This window comes from Diuraphis noxia, unplaced genomic scaffold, assembly GCF_037042655.1.
Source record: "Diuraphis noxia isolate RWA-SAM2 unplaced genomic scaffold, SU_Dnox_SAM2 contig0004, whole genome shotgun sequence".
Taxonomy (NCBI): domain Eukaryota; kingdom Metazoa; phylum Arthropoda; class Insecta; order Hemiptera; family Aphididae; genus Diuraphis; species Diuraphis noxia.
In genome coordinates, this window is record NW_028301714.1 from 5013111 (window position 1) to 5039010 (window position 25900).

At 29.0% G+C, this 25900-nt stretch overlaps 1 protein-coding gene across 10 annotated transcripts in view; it reads right to left on the reverse strand.

Annotated features, from left to right (window-relative positions):
* Positions 1-25900, reverse strand: part of LOC107165232 (limbic system-associated membrane protein-like) — a 475565-nt gene that overhangs the window by 96874 nt on the left and 352791 nt on the right. For all 10 annotated transcript variants that reach the window (XM_089227117.1, XM_089227118.1, XM_089227110.1 and 7 more), the window contains one exon: positions 11864-12048. In XM_089227117.1, the coding sequence (XP_089083243.1) occupies positions 11864-12048 (185 nt within the window). The remainder of the gene's footprint in view (positions 1-11863; positions 12049-25900) is intronic.

The window sequence follows — 25900 nt, forward strand, 5'->3', positions numbered from 1 at the left end:
TTAACAAAACAATGAAGTAAATATCTTACAACAATATAAATATAATAACATATCCATTGTGTGTAGTATATGGTATATCTATAATGTTGAATAATTTTAAGAGCACAATGCAATATGAATAGTATTAATAATATTCTCGCAAGTTTATTTTATCGAATGGGTTTATGTTTTGAATTTTTCGTAAGCTTCAACGCGTTTACATAATATTATATATACAATACTATACATCGCCAGTATAATAAGGTGCCAAAACTCAAAAATATTGAATATGAATATTTAGGTTCCTCTGATTTCATCTTATTTTAAATCGAATAGTATTTTAGGTCTCTCACAATTTTTAACGATTCTACCAAAAAAGTGTATTTTTTAGTAAATTTTGACATAAATTCAGTTATTGAACTCGTGAGACAACAAAAATCGGAATATAGCCATTTTAAAATATTATTTTTTTGAAAATAATTTGATTTACTATTATGAATATTTTTTTATTAATATTAGTTATTATATTGGTTGTATTATAAAAAATCAGTTATTAAAACAATACGAGTATGTATAATACAACAAATAACTGTTTTAAATGTTTCAAAACAATAAAAATTATTATTTTCAGAAATTTTTAGGAATAACACACGTGCTATTAAAATCACTTATGTAATTCTTAAGCTTAACTGTACGTTTCTCAAACGTAATATTTTAGCATTTAAAGTGTTTATAGTTTATACAATCAATATAAATGATCAATTTCTAAAAAATGCTCTTATAAAAAATCTCCTATAAAAACTATATTTTTTGTAGTGGGCATAGGTAGATTGAATTCGAAAAAAATAACAATAATAATACTATGTATGTCGATAAACGTTTTGTGTGTGTCTTCACAGAAACAAACGGATAACTATCGGTACTATTGGACTAATGGACAGAAATACCGGAAAGTTTGAGTATAGACGATAGCTGGTACGAGCAAACCACCGAACGAGTATAATTGACATCTGAGAGAATGCCGGTAAAGTGGTTTATGTTACAATGAATTGTGGGCGAGCGTTCATTAAAGATCACTAATGAGAGAACCACTGAATCGGGTTCGGTAACCAATTTCGACATTCAAACACCGCACAAGAGTGTCATTTATTTCGTTGGGCGAACGAACCACCTCCTCACGGTTGCTCGAATGCCGTTTTCGTGCTAATGTATTCAAATCTAAACCGTTATAATATAATTATATTGTCAAACTTCCGAAGTGATGTTGGTTTAATAATGAAAGATGAATTATTTACAACTGTATTATAAAAAAAAATATATATATATTCATTGTTAATAATCTCGACTATATATATTAAGTTAAAACACTCGTAAAAGGATCTTTTGTACAAATTATTGAGTTAAGACGAGACAAATATTCTACACTATTTTACAATAAAATATTTAAATTTAATATCAACCGTTATTTTCATATATATATATATTTTTTAAATTTATCACCGATACGATTATAATAAATAATAATATACTTATTCATTATTTGGAATTTATTAATATATAAATTAAAATAGAATTTTTTTTTTTCAATAAATAAAAACAAAAACTCATGCTGTGTGAGTAAACACGTTTTATACAATTGTAAGTACTATAGTCAAATTAATTATCTAAAAAAATACGTTTAATTAAGAAATTTAGTTGACTAGTATATTTATAGTTTATTGGCTCATCTTGAAATATTAAATAGTAAAGTAAAACAATTATATTTTTACGATCGTATAATTAGTGCGTTAGTACTACATGATAATTACAATTATTAGAGTTTTTAGTGATGCAAATTTTAAGATTACTTCAAAGTTCAAGTACTCAAAATTATTTTTCTTCGAAAGCATTATAAAAAAAAGTATTTATTAGATTTTTATTACTTCATATCGAATTGTTAATATTATATATTTTATACTTCTTGCCATTATTTACTGATTTAAAATATTTAAATATAAATTCAGTGAAAGTACCTTTCGAGTTAAATTTTCTGTTATTAATTAGTCGAAAATCAGAATTTAATAAATTAATAGCGGATATAAAACGAGTTCCGGGTATATTTGAATAAGTTAAGTATTTTAAACACACGTAGAGATGCAATATATTACTGCAAACACGAATAACTCGGAATTATTCAAACATTTTTACATTACCAAGAACAAAAGAACTTATAAGTTTTAATTCAAATATTGTATCGCGTGAGTCGGTATCGTAGCGATTCCGGGAAATGAAAATCATTTGGATAAATAAATTTGTGAAATTTTAATGAGATTTACTCGTCACGATGTTTTATGACTTTTTTGGTGATATAAATGTCTCCGCCCGCACAGAATTAATTTCAAGTTGAAACTATAACAGTTATAGTACAAAGTTGTAATACGATATTAGCAATATTTTTAAACCGTAAGATATTACATTTTATGCTTCAAACCGTTAGATTTATTTTTATGATTTTTACCGAACTACCGAGTCGTTTATCATAAAATATTATCTACGTTTGTTTTACCAGCCAACATACGAAGCCTAACCTAATAATACAATATAAAACACACTATTATGTTTTTCGGATTATAGAGTTCATGTCACCCATAACGTCTCTAGATTACGCCATAAAAATGTGTGTCGTTTTAACAATACCAACAATATTTTATTTTTCCCGAGACAATAATTTAATATTACAATAGATGAGCGTGCTGTGGTTATTGTATCGAATACCTAACGCGAATTCGATTAGCTTATATTGTTATCAGACGCAAACGTCTCCATTAGAAACGGCGAAGTCACGACTGCCGTGGCAGCGCTATACTTATAAACCGACTGAACAGTTTTGCGAATTAAAATGTTTTTACACTTTGAAATCTCACGACGAAAAACGCGAGCGACACGTGTAGGTAATCTGACGTGAATGACTCTGTGGCACCACGACGATATTTGGATAGGTTAGATATTGCATTGTATCGTATTGTATAGTCAAAGAGATTGAAAAAAAAACAACAGTAAACTTAAACGAAAAACGTTTACGTGTGCCATCGATTCGATTATAATATTGTAATATCGTTGTGTGTAATAATAATTTCGAACTTGGAGATTAAACTAATCGCGCGCGAGGGGCATACAAAGAAGGGTAGGAAAGTTTCAAGCCAAACTTTGAAAGTACTTATGTGATTTCGTCCTTCAAGTGGGCTGGGTTAGGCTGGGTGGAATTTATATTTCGTACCGATTAAATTGCACCAGGGACCAAAGTGCGCACGGATTCACCGGGTCCTGAGGAATGCGCTAAAAGACGTTTAAGAAAAACGAACGGTGAGGAACGCACACGAGTGTGGTAAGTGCAGGATAATCCTTTTGTCATTAATCGCCCATTTTCTTAAAACATTAGGGTTTTTTTTAAAAACATAACTAATTATTCTACATGCATTTGTATGGTGACTTTACAGAGTATCTTCAGCCTTGCTTTTATTTATAATAAAAGAGGGAAAGAATAAAAAATATAAGTACTTAAATACATATTATTAATAAATTATTTATTTAAATATATTTTCTTAAATATATTTATTCTCTATTGTATAGGTTTCAATGAATAATATTGTTACAGAGAAACAATATAGGTAATCATTTAATCCTGCTGTATATGTCATTTAGATTTGATTCGGTAGGGTATCAGTTTGTTGCATATTGATGCACATCTCACGGATCGTCTTTGTGACTTGGTCGGAATTTGGTTTCAAACGATTATTTATTCGTCGTGAATCGCTAACTGGGTTTTTAGTTCACCTAATGTGTTTTATTTTCGCTCTTTTGAAATGGCGTACAGTGAAATAGAATGTCGAACGGAAACTCATTGTATTTACACATGTTCATTGTGCACATATTTTCAAACAAACTCTTTTGGTTAATAGATCCATACTCGCATACTCAAACATTACAGTATCACACAAGCAAACGACCTGACTCACAATTTATTATCGAGTTCCAAGTCCGGGTTAAATATTTTTATTATAATTTAAATTCATTTCGATATTGACCCAATTGTCTCGTTAATAAAGTAACAATTTTTGATTGATTGGAATAACAATTGAAAAAATAAATATAAATAAATACAAATAACGACAACAATTGATGTGTTTAATGTTAAAGCTAATAGGCATTGTTATAATTATTTCAATGATTTGAGTACAATATGATATTTTTACAGCTGCAACTTTTCACGCGTTTGACGCAATGGGAATTCGATTAAAATTCACTAAATAGTTCAAAACTCGAAATAATAACATAAATATTTTGATTGCCACTATGCCCATACCTAAGAAATCGTAGCCGGTGAACAGCAAAACAATTTTGAATTAATCTTATTCTTAAAATCAATTGAACAGTTTTAGTATTCATAGCATTTTGATTAGAAAATCTATGGCAAAATAATAAATTATTTTGACAACCATTATGACTGTTAGATTGAATATATTAATTTTATTGTAGGTAAATAATATAATATTTATATTTATATTATATAACTTACTGTACACCTTATATATTTTATTAAAAATCGAAATAAAATTTTAGATTAGAATAAAAACATCAGATAATTGTGTTAAACATTTCGACGCAATAACCTTGGTTAGCTTCTAAGGTTGTAATGTAGTATTACATTTTAAAAACACCAATGCATAATCACATTAAAAAAAAAAAACAGTTTAGTATGAGTAGATCTTGGTATTATAATAGAACTTACTCCAACATTTTTTATTTCTTTTAGTCAAATAAAGTTAGTAATGGTAATAGTAATAATTATTTATTAGTTTTTAAAATTATATAGTGTACGTAATTTAAAAAAATGTATGTTAAATTTTAAATATCATCACGCAAATGTATAATGTAATTATTTTTATTTTCATACTTGAAAACTTGACGTTTCAATAAAATATTTTTACTATACATACATTACCATAATATTGAGTGCAATAGAAATAACTGATAAATGTATTTTAACTAGCTATATTATATTATGTAATAACTGGTAACTTTATACATTTTTTAAATGTAAATATTGTATAGTATTAAATTATGATTAGGTATTGTTTGCTATATATTATTAATGAGAATACAATAAAGTCATAAGTAAAATATATTTGTCAGTCATTTCTGTTACATTTTATATTTAAGTACTTAACTCGTGTCGTATATTATGCGTTTTCCTGTAGATACAATATATTTATATATTATATATTCAAATAGGTACGCCATGCTTAGCTAGATTTTACATCAATTTCTATTCGTATCCTTACAATCATTAATGTATTGGCGCCTAAAACATAAAAATTAGATAAAATTTTTATTTTTTCTACAAAAAGTAAATATTTAGAAGGTTCAATATCAAACACTAACTGATGTATAGCGATCCTGAATTTTATATTAATATATATAGGTATATATATATATATCATATTATATATTTTATTTATATCTTAATTTGGGATTGAATTAATACACTCACATAATATTTTCGGTTAATAAGAATATATTAGTATTATAATTAATAATACGATCAATACAATAATAATATGTATAGTATAGCGCAGCTAAGTCTGATAATATGCATTACCAGGGCCGTTTATAGGCGTAGGCGCGTAGGCATAAGCCTACGGCGGCAAAATTAATATTTATATAGAGGCGGTATATAAGAAAAGTTATAATAAAACAAGAGGCGGCAATTTTGATCTTTGCCTACATTTAAAAATTTGCTTGCACCGGCCCTGTGCATTACGGCGAAACTAATATTGAATTAATATCAGCTAATATAATATATAAGTATAATATTATTAGGCAAAGTACAATATGGTTGTATTGTACTTACTGCATTAATGTTTCAACATTTTATTCAATTAAGGTAAGATTATAAACCACGGTAAATTGAAAATTTGAAAAAAATATTTACTACGACAATAAGTCATACGATGACAACTACAACGATAGAATAACACCGCGTGAGTCATTAAAAAATATCCTCGTCTTACATTCCAAAGGTGATTATCGGGTCACGCGTAATTTGATACGAGCTTTTATCGTCTGGTATAATACGAGGGTTGGGAGAAAAAAATTGTTTTACCGACTAAAATGGTCGAGGCATAACGTTGAAGTAAAAAAAATAATAATAATAAAAAAAACCGAGGATAAAGGGTGGGGAGTGAAAAAAACAACAATTATTCGTCCGGGATGCTTTGTGCGGAAACAATAAAGGAAATAAAAGTTAAAAGTTCTAGCACAAAGTTGCGAGTACACTTTCTATTGTATAATCTGTGGGCGAACGGCTAAGAATAGAATTGGGAATGTTTAGGTGTGCGAAAAAAGTTTTTTTTAAAATTTCATCGTGGTCGTTATCACAACCGGGTTTGTGTCACCTCGACAGAATTGTTAGGAACCATTATTCATCCCTCATCTCGATATGGCTCGTTTACCAATCTCTTGTGACATTAATACCAACCACTGGCCGTACCACGATCGTAACAATTTCGTCCAAAAAACAGTTATGGCTGGTAATAACGATTATAATATAATACACTGTATAATCTATTTTTCAACACTTTTACGGTTACGTGTTAAGAAATGCCAGTGGACCGTAACGGAATTGTAATTAAAATAACAAAACAAAACAATTCAATCAAATAGTTTTGTACGAATATCGGCACATGACATTTAAGTTAATATATTTCCAGCGACGATGGTCGTGTTTTAAAATTACGAATTATTTTTTATTCACAATTCTTTATTCATTTTATGTTTGTTTTATGTTATTGCTCGATAGTGACAAGTTCAAGTACTATAATATTATTCAAACATCCATCAGTTATCGACTTTCTTGTAAGACAAGACGTGAGTGCATAAATACTATACCATAGAAGTGATACTTAAACTATTTATTGTGCAGGCCATGGCATGCTGCGGTGGTTGTATTCAGTCACGATGTGTTTTGTGTAAGTATCGGTTGGTGTCATTAGTTCCCAGATAGGTGACCACCTGAGTTTTTAGTGATAAATTATCGTCACATATGTATACGAATTCCAACCAATAGTACCTTCCTCACAATAACAGACCTACAAACAAACAGTTAATGGCCATAGTTGCCAGATTTACAATCAATAAAATAATAACCTTTATATTGAATGGCATCCAATACTATTACAGTACATTTTATGAATTGTTAACCCATCCGATTTACTATTAATAAAGTCAACAACAGCTATTCGGTGACAAAGTTTATCTGTATTAGGACAATTTAAAATATAACAGATATTCAATTCATTTTTATTTTAGTAAATAGTATGAAATATCTATCTTAAGACACTAATATTAGTAGGTACTTATGTAGTTATATAGTTTAGTCTGATTGAAGGAGAATCATCCAAGCATTTTGTAAGAATTTCCCTGCGAAATGACAATACTCATGGATTTGTTTTATTTATTTATTTTTTTCATTTGAAAATAGAAATGTATACATACACGTAAATTAATACGAATGTTTATACTTAATATTATTATAATATGGCATGCATTATACATAAATAATTGTCTCCATAAGCTAGGCTTGTTGTGAAGACAAGGTTCTTAAAAATATCTCTTACATTTACTAAAATAATTATTATAATTAAATATAACACCGTATAAGTCAATCGTAGTTGATTTAGTGATTATAAGGTTATCATAAATATAAATTTTAAAATATTTTAGAATTCCAGAATAAATATAACAATTTGACTGGAATACAGATATAATAGAAATTATCTATGTTAGTAATTAAATTTTTTAATTTACCATTTTCTTATATAGTCTAAATTTTTTAAACAAACCAACGTCAATATTTAATTCCATTGCCATCTTAATTCCAGAATTCAAGGGGTTTCCTTTTCCAAATTCCGTTCTACACATAGGAATTAAATACATATTGGTTTGTTTCGCTCTTGTAGAATGGTTATGTTTAAATTTAAATTTTTGAATATCAAGGAAAAACATATTCGATAATATATGTCGTGCATATAATTGAGTTAAATTTAATAGATTACATTCTTTATATATGTAACAATACAGTGCTCATCCCATAGGGTTTTTTAAAAGATATTTTAATAAGAGAATCTATAGTGAATTTAGATGTATATTGTAGGCACCACCTCAACTCCCAATACCATATGAATAAATTGACTGAGCCATAGTTATGAAAACCATTCTCATTGTGGTGGGTAGATAGTATGTTGCTAAGAATTTTATAGAACAAAAGTCTGATCTTTCTAGTTGTATTAATAATATGATTTCGCCATTAAGATTAGCATCAACAGTAATACCTAAATATTTTACATTTTAAGTGACATAGCAATCCTCGTCCGAAACAAACTAGATAAGCTAAAACCAACAAAAAACAGATCACACTCATTTGGATCCCAGGGCATACCGGAATTATAGGCAATGAAACCGCGGATGAATACGCCAAAACTGCCTCAGACACGGACACAAACGCACTAGACCTTCTTCTACACGTTGACTTAAAAAACTCCACAAAAACCAGTGTTCACGCCACGCGGGGTCGTGTTGTTCCCCAGGTAATATTATCAAATATAGTTTCTTTTATTAAATATATGTATGTTATTTGTACGGGGCCGTTGGGGCCAAAATACGATTGCATAATAGCATGAGATTCGGAATACAGTCGGTCGGCACTCTGACTGTCGATCGTCGCGAATCAACGCTGCAACGGCGGGCACGTTTGACGTCGGGAGGCGTACATGAGCTACCAACCTCCCGCCGACTGTACCGGCCGGATCTATGTATTATGTAGAGCACGGGTCAGACTGGTCCACAGAGCACCGGTCGCAACAAGGTACACGATAGCTACAAACTTGCCCAATCGAACTATTCTTGGTGACCCGTGTGTATTCTGCGAAAAGTATTTATGTATAATGTCATAAATGCTCATTCCACTGGTAACAGTATGAGGGCTCACGGTGAGCAAAGACGAAGCGTTCGGCAACCCGCGCGCTCTAAAGGAGCCCGGGTCTGCACGCCGGCTACGGTGCCATAACAAAGGGCGTACGGTGGCCCGCGCGCTCTGCAGGAGCCCGGGTCTTCACGCCGGCTACGGTGCCACAACATGCAAAACGGCCGGTCCCGTGTTCTGTAACGGAACGGACGCGCCAGCGCGCCTTAGCGAATCACAGGCCGGCGTTTGCATATCTTCAAGCGCTTTAACGAATCACAAGATCACGGTAGGCGTGGCTACGACAGCAACAACCAGCCACAGACCACCATTTAGGCAACTACAGCAACAACACCGTTATACACACAACGGCATTATAATCGGACTGCTGTGGGCGTGGTTTCGAAGGTGGCAACAACCAATGCATTGGCAAGCGCCGTCACGTGACCGTACGCAATAACCAACCACAGACAATCATGGGCGGTTCATGTTAGTACACAGCGCCGCAGCAGGCGAGACCAAGATTATAAAAGGGAGTGCGGAGCACAAAATCAGTCAGTAGTCAGTCCTACCTCACCGTAGCAAGACCTACCCAGGCAGACTTGCGCGGTTCGGGACCTTCTGACACGACACATCTACGCCGTAGCAAGACCCACCACGGGCAGACTTGCGCGGTATAGAACACTCACGACACATCTACGCCGCAGCAAGACCCACCACGGGCAGACTTGCGCGGTATAAAACACTCACACGGTACAGATACTCCGTAACAATCCTCTAAACAACTGAACCAGCATCAATACAGTCCACTCAAACAATTCCTGTACGGAACAACCAGCATTAAAAAAAAAATGGCAAATCCTATGGAAAAGCCAAACCACTAAATCAAAAACCAGATCAAGAGCACAATATTCAGATGGGAAAATCCTAACCTAAATCGAAAAGACAAAATAACTATAAATCGCCTAAGAATTGGACACAACAGAATAACTCACGAGTTCCTTATGTAAAACGACGAACTCCCCATATGTGAAACCTGCAATACACAGATTATAGTCAAACAATCATCACAAATTGTCGTATAAACCAACAGGAGCGTACAAAACTAAACTTGACAGAAACACTAGATTAAATTCTCGGACCTAACCCACATCAACACACGAAAATTATAACCTTTTTAAAACTAACCAACCTTATAGATAAAATATAATTTTAATTTTAATTGCTAAGATAATGTAACATAATGTAAACCTCAAAAAATTGTAAAAATTATGATTAGTATTTAAGAGATTAACTAATGGCCTTTTCTGCTGAGTTATATATAAAGATCAATAAAAAAAAAAAAATAGGGATTAAGCGAGTGAAAATTGAAAAAAAAACTATACAGTTATTATTACAATCATCACTTTAAATACTGAGTGAGGCAATATATTACAGTCAGGTAGAAAATATGCAGTGTAATTTGTGTTGGACTAGTATAGATGTATGTATTTAACGAATAATGAACGCACAATAAGTTCTATCCACCAACATTGTGATTGATAAAGTTTTTGTCTTTGGAAAACTTTCAACTGTTGTTATTTAACTTTTTTGCAGCGTCTAGAAAAACCCTATATTTTGTCACTATATTATGTCCAAATCAAATGTCAAGTAGTTTTGCAATAGCATAGCCTCATATTTAATGAGAGTATGAAAAATAATATGAGAATAGTTAAACAATCAATTCAGCTGTAAAATAAATGGTTATTGTCTATTGTGAAATACTATAAGTTTTTGAGATTTCTAATACATTCCCAAGACGGTACTTAATTTAATTTCTTCAACTTCCAGCGTATAAATTACTATCTGGTTATAGAATTTAATTTGGTCAAGTTCTATTTATATAGGTAATATTTATATTTTTAATGCCAAGAAAATATATGAAATGTAATTTGGTACTAATTTTGATATTTTTTTAACTTACAGATTTATTCATGTGTGTTATTTAATTATTTATTTGCAAATTAAATATAGTGAGGGAGAATAGACACTAGACAGTAAATATTTTGAATGTGTGGACTATTGTTATTGAATAAATTAATATGTCATAAGAGCAAAATTTTATTCAATAATAAATTAGTACACACAAAAAATAACTCTAAGCGAATTTAGTCTGTTAGCTAATATTCCTAATTGTACTTTATGATATATATATTTATATTTGCGATTTTTATTATTTATTTTACTACTTAAAATATATGGTATGTTGAATAGTTGTTGACCAAAACTAAGCAATACTTATAATATAATTTTATTATTATTATAATAGTGTATTATTATATACTATTATGTTTATAATATAATATATTATTTTTAAAATACATTTTTTTTTATAAATTTTAACCTAATATATGATTTCGTCCAAATTTAATACCAAAATTCGTTTGATGAGAAACCGTTAGTTTACAAGATCATGGCCAATGACCAATGTCGTCAAAATGTAAACTCCAGATGCTCATAAAAATATTTAACTATTAGTAAATTATATCCTTGTATTATATTTTTAAATATGAGTTACCTATGAATATTAAAAATGTCATGCTTTTTCCAAAAACCACCATCAAAGTTTATAATTAATGCATTTTCACTGCTCTAAAAGGTATTCATTAAATATTAAATTACAAAAAAAATAAGAATTAATTAAATTAATAAACATTCTGGCTGGCCGAAGAAATTTAACATATTATTATAAACCAAAATGATTTAATAACGGTTATGTTTGTCATCCATATACCTGCTATATGATCCAGTAGTTATGATATATTACTTGAAATGATTTAATAGTTTTAGAGCTTACGCGTGACTATCATTAGAGTGTTAAATTAATTATGCTTGGGATTTACATACCGTTTTATCGTAGAGTAGTTGGATTTTACAGTTCAATTGGACCGTAGACCCGATACGTGCGGTGACGTTGACGGGCCCGGGTCCGTCCTCGAACAACGGCGACCATTTCGATCCAACTTCGTGTTGATGATGATTTTCTTCGATCAAATTTACGTCCATCGTAATTTCTGTCGTCGAAATGTTTTCTGCGAAAAATACGAAGAAAAAATTGTCTGTTTAATACAGTAACATAATATTAGCTATTCAACAATAAGAAAATTACACACTATTATTACATTATAGAACACAACACTATATCGTTTTAATATCAGCTGTATTATTGGCTATTCTACTGTATTCTAATGTCAGTGGCGTATATAGGGGGGATAGGGGTTCAACCCCCCCCACAAATGTATGGTTGGTATTGGCCTTGATTTTGATTTTTATAATATTATATCATATTATATCATAATATTATTATTATTATTATTATTATTATTATTATTATATATTGTCAGGATTTCTATGAAATACTACAAGATAACAACGCATCGTGACGGACCGCTGCGAATCGTCGACGGTCTCTATATATATAATAGGTAGTTAGTATAGAAGTCTGTGTTCAATATACGACATTACGATGATAATCTAAAAACGAAATTTTCGATATTATTATTTCTTATTATTTGGTTGTTAATTATTATGAAGAACCGGAGAACCGGACAAACAAAATTTAGTTTGTTTTCGGACGTCGGTTGTTTCGGTAAGTGTCGCGTGTGTAACAAAATATTAATTATTAAATATGGCATCACAACCTTCATTATTAAATTTTTTTAATAAAAAGGTAGCCGTGACAGAGCATGAGAAACTTGATGATAATCCTTGTTCATCCAATACTATTAATAATAGCAAAATTGATAGTAATACTGATTTAACTGAATTAAATGAAATTTTTGATATTGGTTTATATATTAATACAAGAATATCTGACAACAAGTTGAAATATGGTTTATTGAAAAAACCATGGCAGCCTCTTACGTACTACAACTTTCCGGTAATTTCAAAAAGAAAATTGAAATTGATATTATCTTGGATCACACGTTGTTCCTGGTTAGTATATTCTAAAAAATTAGAAGGTGCGTTTTGTAAAATGTGTGTACTTGCAAACGAAACATTTGAGAAAGGTAGCTCTGTAAAAGCTGGTTTATTAGTTAATAAGCCATTTATTAAATGGAAAAATGCAATTGAATATTTTAAAACGCATTCAAATGCTGATTTTCATAAATTATCAACGTTAAGAGCGGAAGATTTTGTTAAAATAATAAAAAATAAAACTTTTGATGTAGCTACACAAGTAGATTCGTTTAGAAAAGCTCAGGTTATTGAAAATCGTCTAAAATTAATTCCAATAGGTAATTGAAACAATAATTTTTTGTGGTCGTCAAAAGTTAGCCATGAGAGGTCATGACGATAGTGGGCCAATTTTTAACTTTGAAAAAGATAACAATGATGGCAACTTTCGATCTTTGTTAAGATTCCGAGCTTTAAGTGGTGATTTAACACTAAAAAATCATTTAATGAATTCGTCGGGTAAATCAGTTTATATTAGTCCTATAATTCAAAATGAAATAATAAAAATATTATTCAAAAAGAAATTGTGTTTAAAATAAACCAAGCAAAATTTTTTACTATTTTGGCAGATGAAACGTGTGATATATCTCGTATCGAACAAATGTGTTTGTGCCTAAGATATATTGATAATGGTTGTATTAAAATTTAAAGAAGACTTTTTAGCATTTATTCCTATTTATGATGTTAGTGGAAAAGGTATGGCATGTACAATTATACGAGAAATAGGAAAATTGGGAATTAAAATAGAAAATTTAATCGGTCAGGGTTACGATGGGGCGAGTGCAATGAGTGGGTTGTATATGGTGTCCAAAAGCATATTAGAGATAAAAAACCACACGCGCTTTATGTTCACTGCGCGGCTCATTCGCTTAATTTAGTAATCGGAAAATCTTGCACCATTCCTGAAATACGAAATTGTATTCACTAGTCTCCACAGTTATAAATTTCTTTCGAAAATCTCCAATGAGATCTGCGGTTTTAAAAAAATTTATAAAAAAAACATTCTCCAAGTACTCAACAAAGTAATCTTATACAAATGTGTGAAACACATTGGGTAGACCGTCATGAAAGTGTATTAAGATTTAAAGATTTATACGAAGTTATAGCATATGCATTAAATGATCTCGAAAGTAATCATAATTTAGAAACATCACAACTCGCTTTTCACTTTTTCAGTTATCTAAAACTCATCGCTCGTCTCAATTTATTATAGCATTATATGTCATAGAAAAACTTTTTTCAATTACATTACCATTATGTAATGCATTACAAAAAATAAGTATTGTGATTTATCTGAATGTTGTGAAAATGTTGCAAATTGTATAAACGTTGTATCTTCTATTCGCAATAATGCTGATAAAGAATTTAAAAATTTGTTTTTAGAAGTCGAAAAAAAATTTGTTTATTGAATGAAAGTATTGAAATACCTCGAAAACTAGTCGTCAATCGTCTCGTAGTAATGTGCCAGCTGAATCACCAGAACAGTATTATAAGCGAACGATATTTATACCATTTATCGATTATTTTAAAAATCAATTAATAGAACGATTTTCCAAACATAATGAAATAATTTCCGTCTTACAAAAGTTGATTCCAAATTTACTTAACAAGTTTAAACCTAGTTATAATGATTTTGAAAAATGTATAGACTTTTATAAAAATGTTTTACCCAGTTATAATACATTTGAACCAGAATTGAAAGTATGGACAGAAAAATGGAAAAATGTTCCAGAGAGTCAGTGTCCAAATTCTGCTATTGATACTTTAAATAAAGTATCAGTTGATTTTTTTCCAAATATATGGTGTTTGATGTCAATATTAGTCACTTTACCAGTATCGACAGCGTCATCTGAAAGATCCTTTTCAACGTTAAAAAGATTGAAGTCATACTTGAGAAATAGTACAAGCGAAAATCGACTAACAGGATTATCCCTCGTGTCAATTCATCGAAGTATTTCAATAGACACTCAAGAAGTTAAAAATGAATTCGCAAATCTGCCTCGAAAATTAGATTTTGTCCTTTAATTTAACTTATATAAATATTTAATATACCTATGTGTTTTATTCTGTAGTGATTTTCATATTATTATTATATCGTGTATCATATTCTCTGTTTGCGTTTTCGCCGTGCGTCGGGCCGACCACGACGACAACCACTTATTTAATAAGCTTATATATAATTTTTTATTATTATGCTATGTATAGTTTCATACTGAATCGTTGTCGACGTGAGTCGATCACAACGCCAATGCCGATGAATAACTTTTGATATTATATTATTATTCAGCCCCCGTCTAGTCCGACGCGTAGGCGAATTTTTATAATATAATATTTAATATTTATGCTTTTAAAATATTTGATTTGATTTTTTGTAAAAAAACATTCTGACAACAGATGACGATCGTGGCCATCCCCTACAATTCAATTTAATGATTTAATTTAATGTCTATAATTATCAAAATAAAGTTAGTTTATAATATTGATTAGGTAGATAAATTTTTTTTAATTCCCCCCCCCTCCCCGAAATTAATTTCTATATAGGCCACTGCATAATGCTATTCATTTATAATATTATATATGATTTAGGTCAGGAAATTCGTTAGCGCAAATTATTTCAGTAAACATTTATTACAACGCATTTACCACGATGATACGTGTAATAGTACCGTTACACTACTCTGTGTATATTATTATATTTATATTATATTTGTAAATTATTGTAAGTGACTATTGTGGTTTTGCTCATCGTCCGCATGAATGCATTTTGCATGCTTATACACCCGTCTCTACAACGGTACACAGTGATAAGCAAAATACTAAACTGTAAAAACGAAAAAAAAAAAAATCCAAAGTTCATAGTTGGGACAACGACTGAATCAAAAAACTAAAAATTAGTCGCAGTAGAATGTAAGTCATATAGACAAAAAAGGAGGGGGTTTAAGCTTAAAAAAATGCTTACCCCAACGTCCTCAAACCTTCTCCCCCATCAGAATTTCTGAGATTTCATAAAAATAACCTTGGCCGACTAGTCAGACCCTACCCCAACTTGTGGAATCTATTAACATCTACGGCGAACTATTTGTGTAAGATATTAAAATGTATACAATATCTTCATGTAGTATGAAAATTAAAAATAAACATAATATATTTAGTAAATACAATAGAAGAGAGAAGACTAAAATTAATAAGCTTAATATTATAGTGGAACAAAAGTTAAATAAAGATGTGTAAACATACAATTAGGTACATAAAAAAAGTACTCAAATTAAGTTAGTTATTTTTTTTTTTTTTTTTTTTTTTTTTTTGTGTAAGGAAATTAGTTATCGATAAGATATGATGATATTAATTATTATTCAAAATATAATATTTAACTAAGGTATTGAATAATAATAGTGTTTTTTTCTTTTTTGTGTATGTGTAGTTATTTTGTTACGGTTTTAATAGTATCCTATTTATTATTCTGTCGATTATAAATATTGTGATATCTGTTTCGATGATAAAATGTATGTTGTGGTTGGTTTCGATACATTTTTTTATGAAATTTGATTTATAGAGTGATTTTTTAAGTTCGATTCCTTGTATGTGTTTTTTATTTAATGTTTAGAAATATCTATCAGTTTTTCCTTTGTGAACATAAACAACAAAATTCACTATCACCATATTCAAAAAACCAATAGTTATCAAAGTGCTAGCATATATATGGTATAGTTGAATCATTTTAATTCAATTATACCATATATATGCAGGCACTTTGATTAACATTAACGAAACTTCAAAGTATATTATAGTATGTTATAATTACTTTGAAAACTGAGGTAATTATAGATTATCACGATATCTTATCAATAATAATAATTAACTAGGTGTTACCGAAATAACTTTATACTAACACTTTTTAATATTTACATTTATGTTTCAAACAATGAGATTTAGTATGATATGTCTTCGAGCTAATTAATAACTAACCTATTTGGTTTGGCATGGCGTAGTTTCTGCAATCAGTTACAAAACGTGATTGAAATTACGCACCACCCACTGCCAATTGTTCCCGGATGGGTGACCACCCGGGTTCTCAGTGACAAAAACCTTGCCACACATATACGTGTTTCCAACCTACTCTACCAACCGTACTAGCCCCTTCCGTTACCCCTAAAATAGCTAATAGCAATAGTTCCAGTCTCAATATCAATAAAAAAAATAAAAATTAACTTATTTGCTTCCAATTAATTTTATTCAATATAGTTTAAGTGTTTTTCAAATTTCGTACCTAGAACTAAATTTTGGCACAAGTCAGAAAGTGGTAGAGTAACCTATTAATATTTAATCCTTTAATATAATTTTGCTTTTATGCAATTTTTATTCTATTAATTTATAATAATACCTAAAACTAGCGAAAAAATAAAAAATAATATGCTATGATGTTATTAACTAAAAACATAATAATTACATTTTTTTTTCTGATCAAAATATTGTGTTTTAACGAAGTTGTTCATAATTGGGATTATAAATAATAGTGATGGTTTAAAAAATAAAAATTTAATATATAGAAAATTATTAGTTTTTAATATTATATGTATAGTGTATAAAAATATCGTATGATTAATATACAAAGAAATGATAACTGTATATTTAACGATTTGTATGGATAAAATTGATTACAGCGCATGCAATAATTTTCACTCAAAATATATTTAACATTAATTTATACGATTATGCATAGGTATTGGGCTCAGAAACGAGTTACAGTTTTAAACAAATATTACACACACTCTTGACACTGGGTAGGCATTATAGTGTTCGATGACTAATGAGTACTTACTAGTAATAATAATATTATGTATTGGAACGATTATAGGGAATGTTTGATTTAACTACGTATCAGATATTTCATATATGATCAAAATCGTATAACAATTTAATAAAATACTTATCGGTGGATAAGTACTAGTAATTTATTATACTTAAATTATTTACAGTAATAGGTACGACAGGATAAATAAAATCATCGAATTGATTATATTATTACCTAATATAACATTTTATATTTATAACATAATGTATTAGTGTTATTAACCTTTAAGTCTCTATAACAGCTAAATTTGAACTATAAAAAAAAATTATTAAAAATTATATTAATATTAAATTATATTAAAAATAATTATTCATAACAATTTACAGTTTATCCCTGTTTTTTTAGCTTTTTTTCTATACGATAATATTAAAAATTACAGAGATCGTTAATGGAATATTTTTATATGCCAATTAAATTTTATTTTCTACGAGAAATCAGTCAAAGACCAAAGCACTTTTTGCACTCTAAAAAGTCTACAGAAAAAAAAAACCATAAATACAGTATTGTAAAACCTTTCGCTCCGCTCAGAATCTCAAATGAAAACCTTAAGTTCTTTAGGGAAATAAAATATAAAATTACATGATATTATCTTAATGTTATTAATTATACTTGGCACCGTAACGATATTTACAGAACATTTATTGCTCAACGAATAGGTGAATAATGGCTGTAGTTTTTAACTAAATTTGATTGTGCAGCACTGTAGCGTAGGAATTGACGGAAAACTACGGTACACATTCTTTTCTAGAAAATTATTTTCATCTTCCAAGCGCAAAATGTATATAATATTTACTTTTATATGTGCAGCGTATATATTCCGACCTTCGTATAAACTGACCCACAGTGATTCTCAAATTGTGTCATTTACCCACTTTACTTTACTAATTTTTGTCTCGATGCCCAAAAGCTTAAAAAATGTTTAAAAGATTTGACGTAATATTCTATCAGATGTAGTATAATTCATTGATAATAAATATCCGTTGTTATCGCATAATTGTTAATCTATGAATTATGATCAAAGTATAGACACTATACTGGATTTACTACGTATATCTAAGGACGATTAAACCAATATATATATTTTAAGTGGCTTTAATATTTAGCTACAATATCTTACTAATCAAAAATATAGGTTAGTTTGGGTTAACTATTTTTGCCTTATAACTCGGCTGGTTACAAAAAAGTCGAATTTAGACAAAACAAATTCGATTTAAATTAAAAATTTGCATTGAATTATAGCTACTTAAATATTATATTATTATTACTTTTACAGACTATTCAATTTTTCTAGCCATAATTTAAGCACTTAAAACAATGTAAAAAAAAAGAAAAAATACCTTCCATCGTTCAACAATTATTTACTCAACTTGAAGTTTCTTCTGAAAAGTTTTTTTTAACATTTATAAAATAGGTACTTTAATTAAAATCAAAACTATCAATGTTTTAGAACAACAGCTTGAATCAAAATATATAGACGGACACTTTTTAGCAAGAAAAAATTATTAAGACCGTATACAATACGTTTAGATAAAATTTAATATTATTATCAATACGTATGGTTTTCTTATTTTCTATTCGGCTTTTAGTAGTTATTATTATGAAATGATAGACTAGGTTAGCAAATTTAACTAACGATGGCTGTATTTTTAGGGCTATTTGAGAAATGCGATAAATATGTTTGTGATGTACGCAAAATATTTATTTGATGGCAATAAGACTCGACACACCGGAAAAAAATTCAGCGATTTTCGTCAAAGTTTCGCTGTGAAATTATAATAGTAATATTTAGTACATTAATTGCCTTAAGGTTTTTGGACAGAAGGCACATCCACTCACCTGTTTAACTGTTATTTTTTTATTCGGTGAAAACAAGATTTCAAGACAAATTTCCGTTGTCACACACACACGCCCGCATACATCAGATAAAGGTTTTATAATAATTAATAATTCGTAATAAATTTTACGGCAGGTATACTTTATGTAGATACGTCATTGTGATCAGCTATAATAGTATCGTGAATATCGAAAATAACGTTCATGTCAACTGCACAATTTCCAATAACAATATGGACATTTTAGATCAGTGTTTCCCAACCTTTGTTTACTCAACGCCCCTTTTAGATTTAAAAAAAAATTTAAATGATAGATGAGCGCCCCCTTCAAAATAAAAAATGCCCACAAGGGGGCGGTAGCGCCCATGTTGGGAATCACTGTTTTAGATTATCAATTAAACAATCGAATTTTGTGCTCTAAGGTTTTTTTTTTATGTCGATTTATATTATATATATATAATATATATTTTTTTGATCAAGTGAAGGTATATCATTAATATAAATGAGTAAATATTGGTTTTATATTCATTGTTATTTTTATATTTTTTCTGTTTACTCAATTTTTGAATACACGAATAATTAAAACATTTAGAGGAGGAAAAAGATAAACTTATAATATCGTCAAGTTGATTTAAAATAAACTATTATTAACATTAACTACCGTGTTTTTGATTTAGGTATTTAAATATCACTGATTTAAGTATTTTATTTATATTAAATTTTATACTCGTATTCCGCAGATATACAATACTGAAATCATTTACCAAAAATGATAGCATTGTGATAACTAATATCTGATCTATCTGTTTTTTGATAATAAACTATATAGGCATTTTAAATCGAAATAATTTACCTTAATTTATATTTAAAATAACAAGTGGATAGGCACTCGAATTTAGCATGGCTGCTGTTTGGAGAATTATTATGGTAACTAACTTTTGAAAAGTCTCCGAAAGAGCCCATTAATGATTCCCATGAACGCAACTTTTATCAAGATTTATGTAAAATATTTTAGCAATTTATTGTTTCTCATAAACTTCCAACCTACTTATATGTATACTTCGATTGCATTCGACAGTGCTGAAGTTATGGTGACTAACAATATGTTATTAAAGATTTATTTTTAATCAAAAATATTTTGGGATGTTTTATAAATAAATAAATTTTAGTCTTAAATCTAAATTTATCCTATTATATGAGTTTTGAACAAAAGTCAATCTTAAGACTCACACTTAATGAACAGGACTATAAAACTATCTGAGCTAAACATTTTGGTCATTCCACTCACATCGCACCTAGTGTTGACTCGTGACTTAAGTATATTTATTAGTAAATGGTAAGGCAAATATTTTCAAAAATATCTTGGAGAAAAAAATGTTCTCATACTATAATTTACTAGAGAAACGGTTGTAAGGAATATAATTCACATTTGTATTATTCAAAACAAATTATCATAATATTGAGAAAACACAATACATTATGAAAATTGAATGGTTCATAAATATAAATGTGACGATGATGAAATATAAAAATTATTTTTTTCTTAAAATATGAAAAACGTTTTAATGAAAATTGCGTTGACAGTGCAAAATATTTTGGCAATATAATATTTTAGTTAGAAATAGTAAATTCGTGTACTACATATAATTCGTAAATAGTAAAATAATACAACAAACTTATAATTCGTTCATAGGTATAGATAACTAAACACGGGATAACAATAATATATTGAATTTTGTTATAGAACGTATCACGTGAAACACGTGCATATAAATGTATCAGATGATAAAGTTTAACTGAACGCGATCGTATATTATGGCATATGAGACGAAACTGACGACGACAAACAACGCTAAAGTTTGGATACTCGCTAATTTATAATTTGTGTTGATTGTTCTGAACTTGTTGAGCACGCAACTACTAAACCTTGGCCGTTTTCGATTATGTCGATGCCAGTTTCCACGTGCTATGAAAGTCATGGGCTCCTCCTGGCCTTCTTACATGTAATTTAAACTATTATAACCACGATGACATACCTGTATATCTGTAGGTTGGGTTATGTTAGATTACGATTTTATGATATTGATATAGAAACACATTTTTAGCGAATCTAAAACAGTGTATATTAATACAGATAAACTCTACGTGAAAAAACCACCAAATTATTTTAATAGTTTTTATATTTTAAAGTTATTTACTTTGTGATGTCGTGTGTCCTATACGAGGAGTATTGTTGGAGTGGTTAATGGGGGTCGGGAGACACATGCCGGTTTATATTTAAAAAAAACTGGACAATATGTTTTCTCGTACTCATCATAAGGTTAGGTAACGGTTTGCTGTATAGTAGGTTGTAATTTGTAAGTGATAAAAATGTCAACTAAAATGCTTATACATATTTTGAAAAAAAGTCACGCATTTGTATGTTTAATATTTTTCATCAGTTGTTATATCAACAATTTACAAATCTTGTATTTAATTTTCAAGTGTCTTGATCCAACAAATAAAATTATATTGATATTATTATAGAATACATGTATCCATAAATATTTAAAATTTAAATTTCAAGTACCTATGGTTTAATACTTATTAAGGTTAACAATAAAATAAGAAAATCATTGTATAAGGATATGTTAATTTATGTGCCAATATTCAATATCGTTATTCAAATGCACATAAAAAAATAATTTGAGTTTTCAGTAAACATTTTTTAATTATTTGTTGGATGTAGGAGAAAACTTGAGTGAAATCTGGTATTAAATTTGTAAAGCTTAAATAGAAATAGAAACATTTTTACGAATTAAAACTCAGAATAATTTGCCAGTTTTCATGATTTTGAGGAATTTTTTTAAGTCAAAATTTGTTTTAAAAAATGTTTTATTTGTTTTTCTGCTGATTTTGAAAACTATTGGATTTTTCTACACTATTTTTAATTATGAACCCTCCAAAGTACCAAATAGATTCACTTTTCTATTAGAAGAGATACTATTGAAGAAAATCGAAGTATTTTTAGTGCTCCAAATGATAATAACAAACACAAAAATAAATTATTAAACAAAAAAACACATCATTGTAAAATTGATACATTCATCGTTCCGCTCCGCTCAGAATCTAAAATAAATATGTATTAAGCAAAAGAAAAAAAGTGCCTTATTAGGGGTCAAGGGGATTGGGAATTACCACTGTTTCCCCCCCATAAATTCAACACACTTGACAATTGGTCAATGATCATAATACTCAACGTGTGTCCCACGAAAATAGTTATATAAATATTGTTATGGTTTCAATATAAGACTGAATAAAAGTATTGTTTCGTTAGTTTCGTGTGTGGTTTTTTTTCGCTTTTACGTACACATAATAATATGATTATATCAGTAATACGTGACCACCATTTTCTAAAAACTGTACAAAAAGAGCCCCGTTGTAAGTTTTCCGGGGAAAGATATAATAATGCTTAATAGAGATAATTATCTTTCAAAACATATATATTGTCACCCTAAGTTAAAGTAATATCGGGATAATATAATATCATATCATGGTTTTGAAATTAAGTTTAAGTTGACTCCCATGAGCCACCAAATCGTTGTTCCTAGATATATAACGTATTTAGATATGATATATATATATAATATATACGAGATATTGTACATACGAAATTTACCACACGTTGGCGTCGATTTTATAAAATACAAGCAGGTGATTATTTTAAAAATAATTAACTCCCTTTTTTTCAAAAAGTTTAAATGTTGAATGTTGCCATAATTTTTAAAATCTTATAACTGTCTTAAACTACTAAATTCCTTTTTTTTATCTCTTACTTCGAGGTGGAATGTTTACCTACCTGACAATTTCAATGAATAAATATCAACTTTGAAATTTTGAAAATAATTTAATTAATAACAGCAGTATTTTATGTTCAGATGATTGGAACACTGGACCAATATTTTGTGGAGTATCATTCTTCCAATACGCTAATCTAAACTTAAAGTGTTTAAATAATCATAATTAATTGAACTGATTAAAAATAATATTTGTATAGGTGGGTATATTTTAATAACCAGATAAATAATCCACTGCATAATATTATAATAAAAAATGTATACGTCCTTATTCAAAATAGTAAAAATGATTAAGGTAAGATAAATAATATTTTTACAAAAATATTGTTTTTATAATAAACTAAATTTATCTAAGAAAAAAAAAAATACAAAAACGTTGAAATTCTTTGAGTAGCTAAATAAATAAGTGTTTACCCCTAAAAGAATAACACCGTTTAGTAAACAGATAAAACAGTTTTTAACGATGCAATATATTACACAAATGTCAAGAGGTTATAAGTTATAACCACTCAGGAATATGATAGCATTAGTAAATACTGTAGAGAAGTTGAACATATTAATAATTTTAATTTATTTAATAGAGCTAATGTAAATAATATACAGCTCATCATGGAGATTTCAGGTTATTATGCTAAATCATTATACTATTGTTCAAATTAACAAATTGATGAGATGCTACATTGTATTATGTACAAAACTAAATATAGATGAATATAATATGATACATACCTAACCCATCATTGATTAATGATTATATAGGTAATAACGTAAAAGTATACTCAGTGGTTATAATATGTACCTACTAGTGTTAGGAAAAAACATTCTTTGATTAACCAACGGTGATACTTTATAAAGATAACGTCTAGAACATTTTAAACTGATGATTTTCAATAAAATATGCATTTACCTAACATAGCATTGGTGTAGTCAGGATTTTTCTTTGTTGGGGGGGGGGGGAGGGTTGATAATATGTTTACACAGATTCGCTCAAACTAGGGTCGTTTATAAATTGAACAAACTGATGCTGAAGTTTTATTTTGAGTTTCAGTTCTTGTACGGATAAATACAAATTTGTATTTGCAAAAATATTTGTAATAGTCTATAGAAATTTTTTTGCATTTTTTTAAAATTTTGGGAGAGGGGTACTCACCAGCACCCCCTGGCTTGTCACTGTATTTTAGGTATTATAATAAATGACAGTAAATACTAAAGAATTTAGACGATTACGTATTATTGATGTTAAAATAAATATCTACGGTATATTTTGATCAGAAATTAAGGCGATTTAAAGTTTCAAAATATAAATGTATTATGTTCACAAGTTATAAACTTTTAAGACATTGGTTAATCGTTGAGTTATTATTCGCTCAACACACTGGCTGGCACCTACACAAACATAGTAATAATATGTATGACATTACAGTACCATTACAGCTGTTCAAAAAGTGAACGATTTTTATTTTAGAAAAGGAAATAATATGTAATTGCATTAGAACGTCGGCTGGTGAGGTTTCATATCTTTATTGAACGTAATTACGTAAATTATTCCTACTCGAGTAACACATTGTGATACATATTGTATTATTTCTAATTGATGTGTACTCGTTATACTGGTGGGCCTCGTTTTAATACAAACCAGATTACACTCCGTCCATTTCGATAGCCTTCCTTCTAACTATCAGCTTTATGTCATTATCCAGTTAATTTAAAACAAAAGAATAAGCTTTACACCAAGCCACAATGCTGGCTAATAGCAGATGGGTGGGTAGAGGGGTCTAAAAATGTCTTATACCCCCTCAAGACCTCATAAATCTAAAAAGTATTTTTGAGATTTTAGTGGCTTACTATAAAAATGATTTACTACAGTCATCATTATTATTAATATTATATACGTGGATGAATTTCGTGAGTCCGTTACGAAGTCTTTTCGGAAAAAACAGACAGAAATAATTTCGATTTTGTATTCGCGAGTGTCTAGTGTTTGTGTTTTATTTTCGTTTTTTTTGCCACGTCAAAACAAATTGTTTCTTTTAACTGAAAAGAATAACTGATATAGATCAATCGATAAATATCGATAAAAATACTGCAAATTAAATTTTTATTTTATTTTTCTATGTTTACAAAGTATATCTACGTTTAAATATTGTTTTTATCAAGATCATAAAATGCAGGTTAAAATGTGTACATTATAAGTACCTATGGTTTTTGTACAATTTTGATTTTGATTCATGAGTAACCAAAATATATCAAACTTTAAACTGTATTGCGCTCTCCAAAATAACGTATATTGTCCCCAAGAGTTCTATTTGTATTTTGAACGAAACGCGTTAAATATTCCCCGCGAGATCTGTCGAGCAAATTCTGAATATTTTTCACTTTTTTTTTTATTTCAAAAGCATTTTAAGTC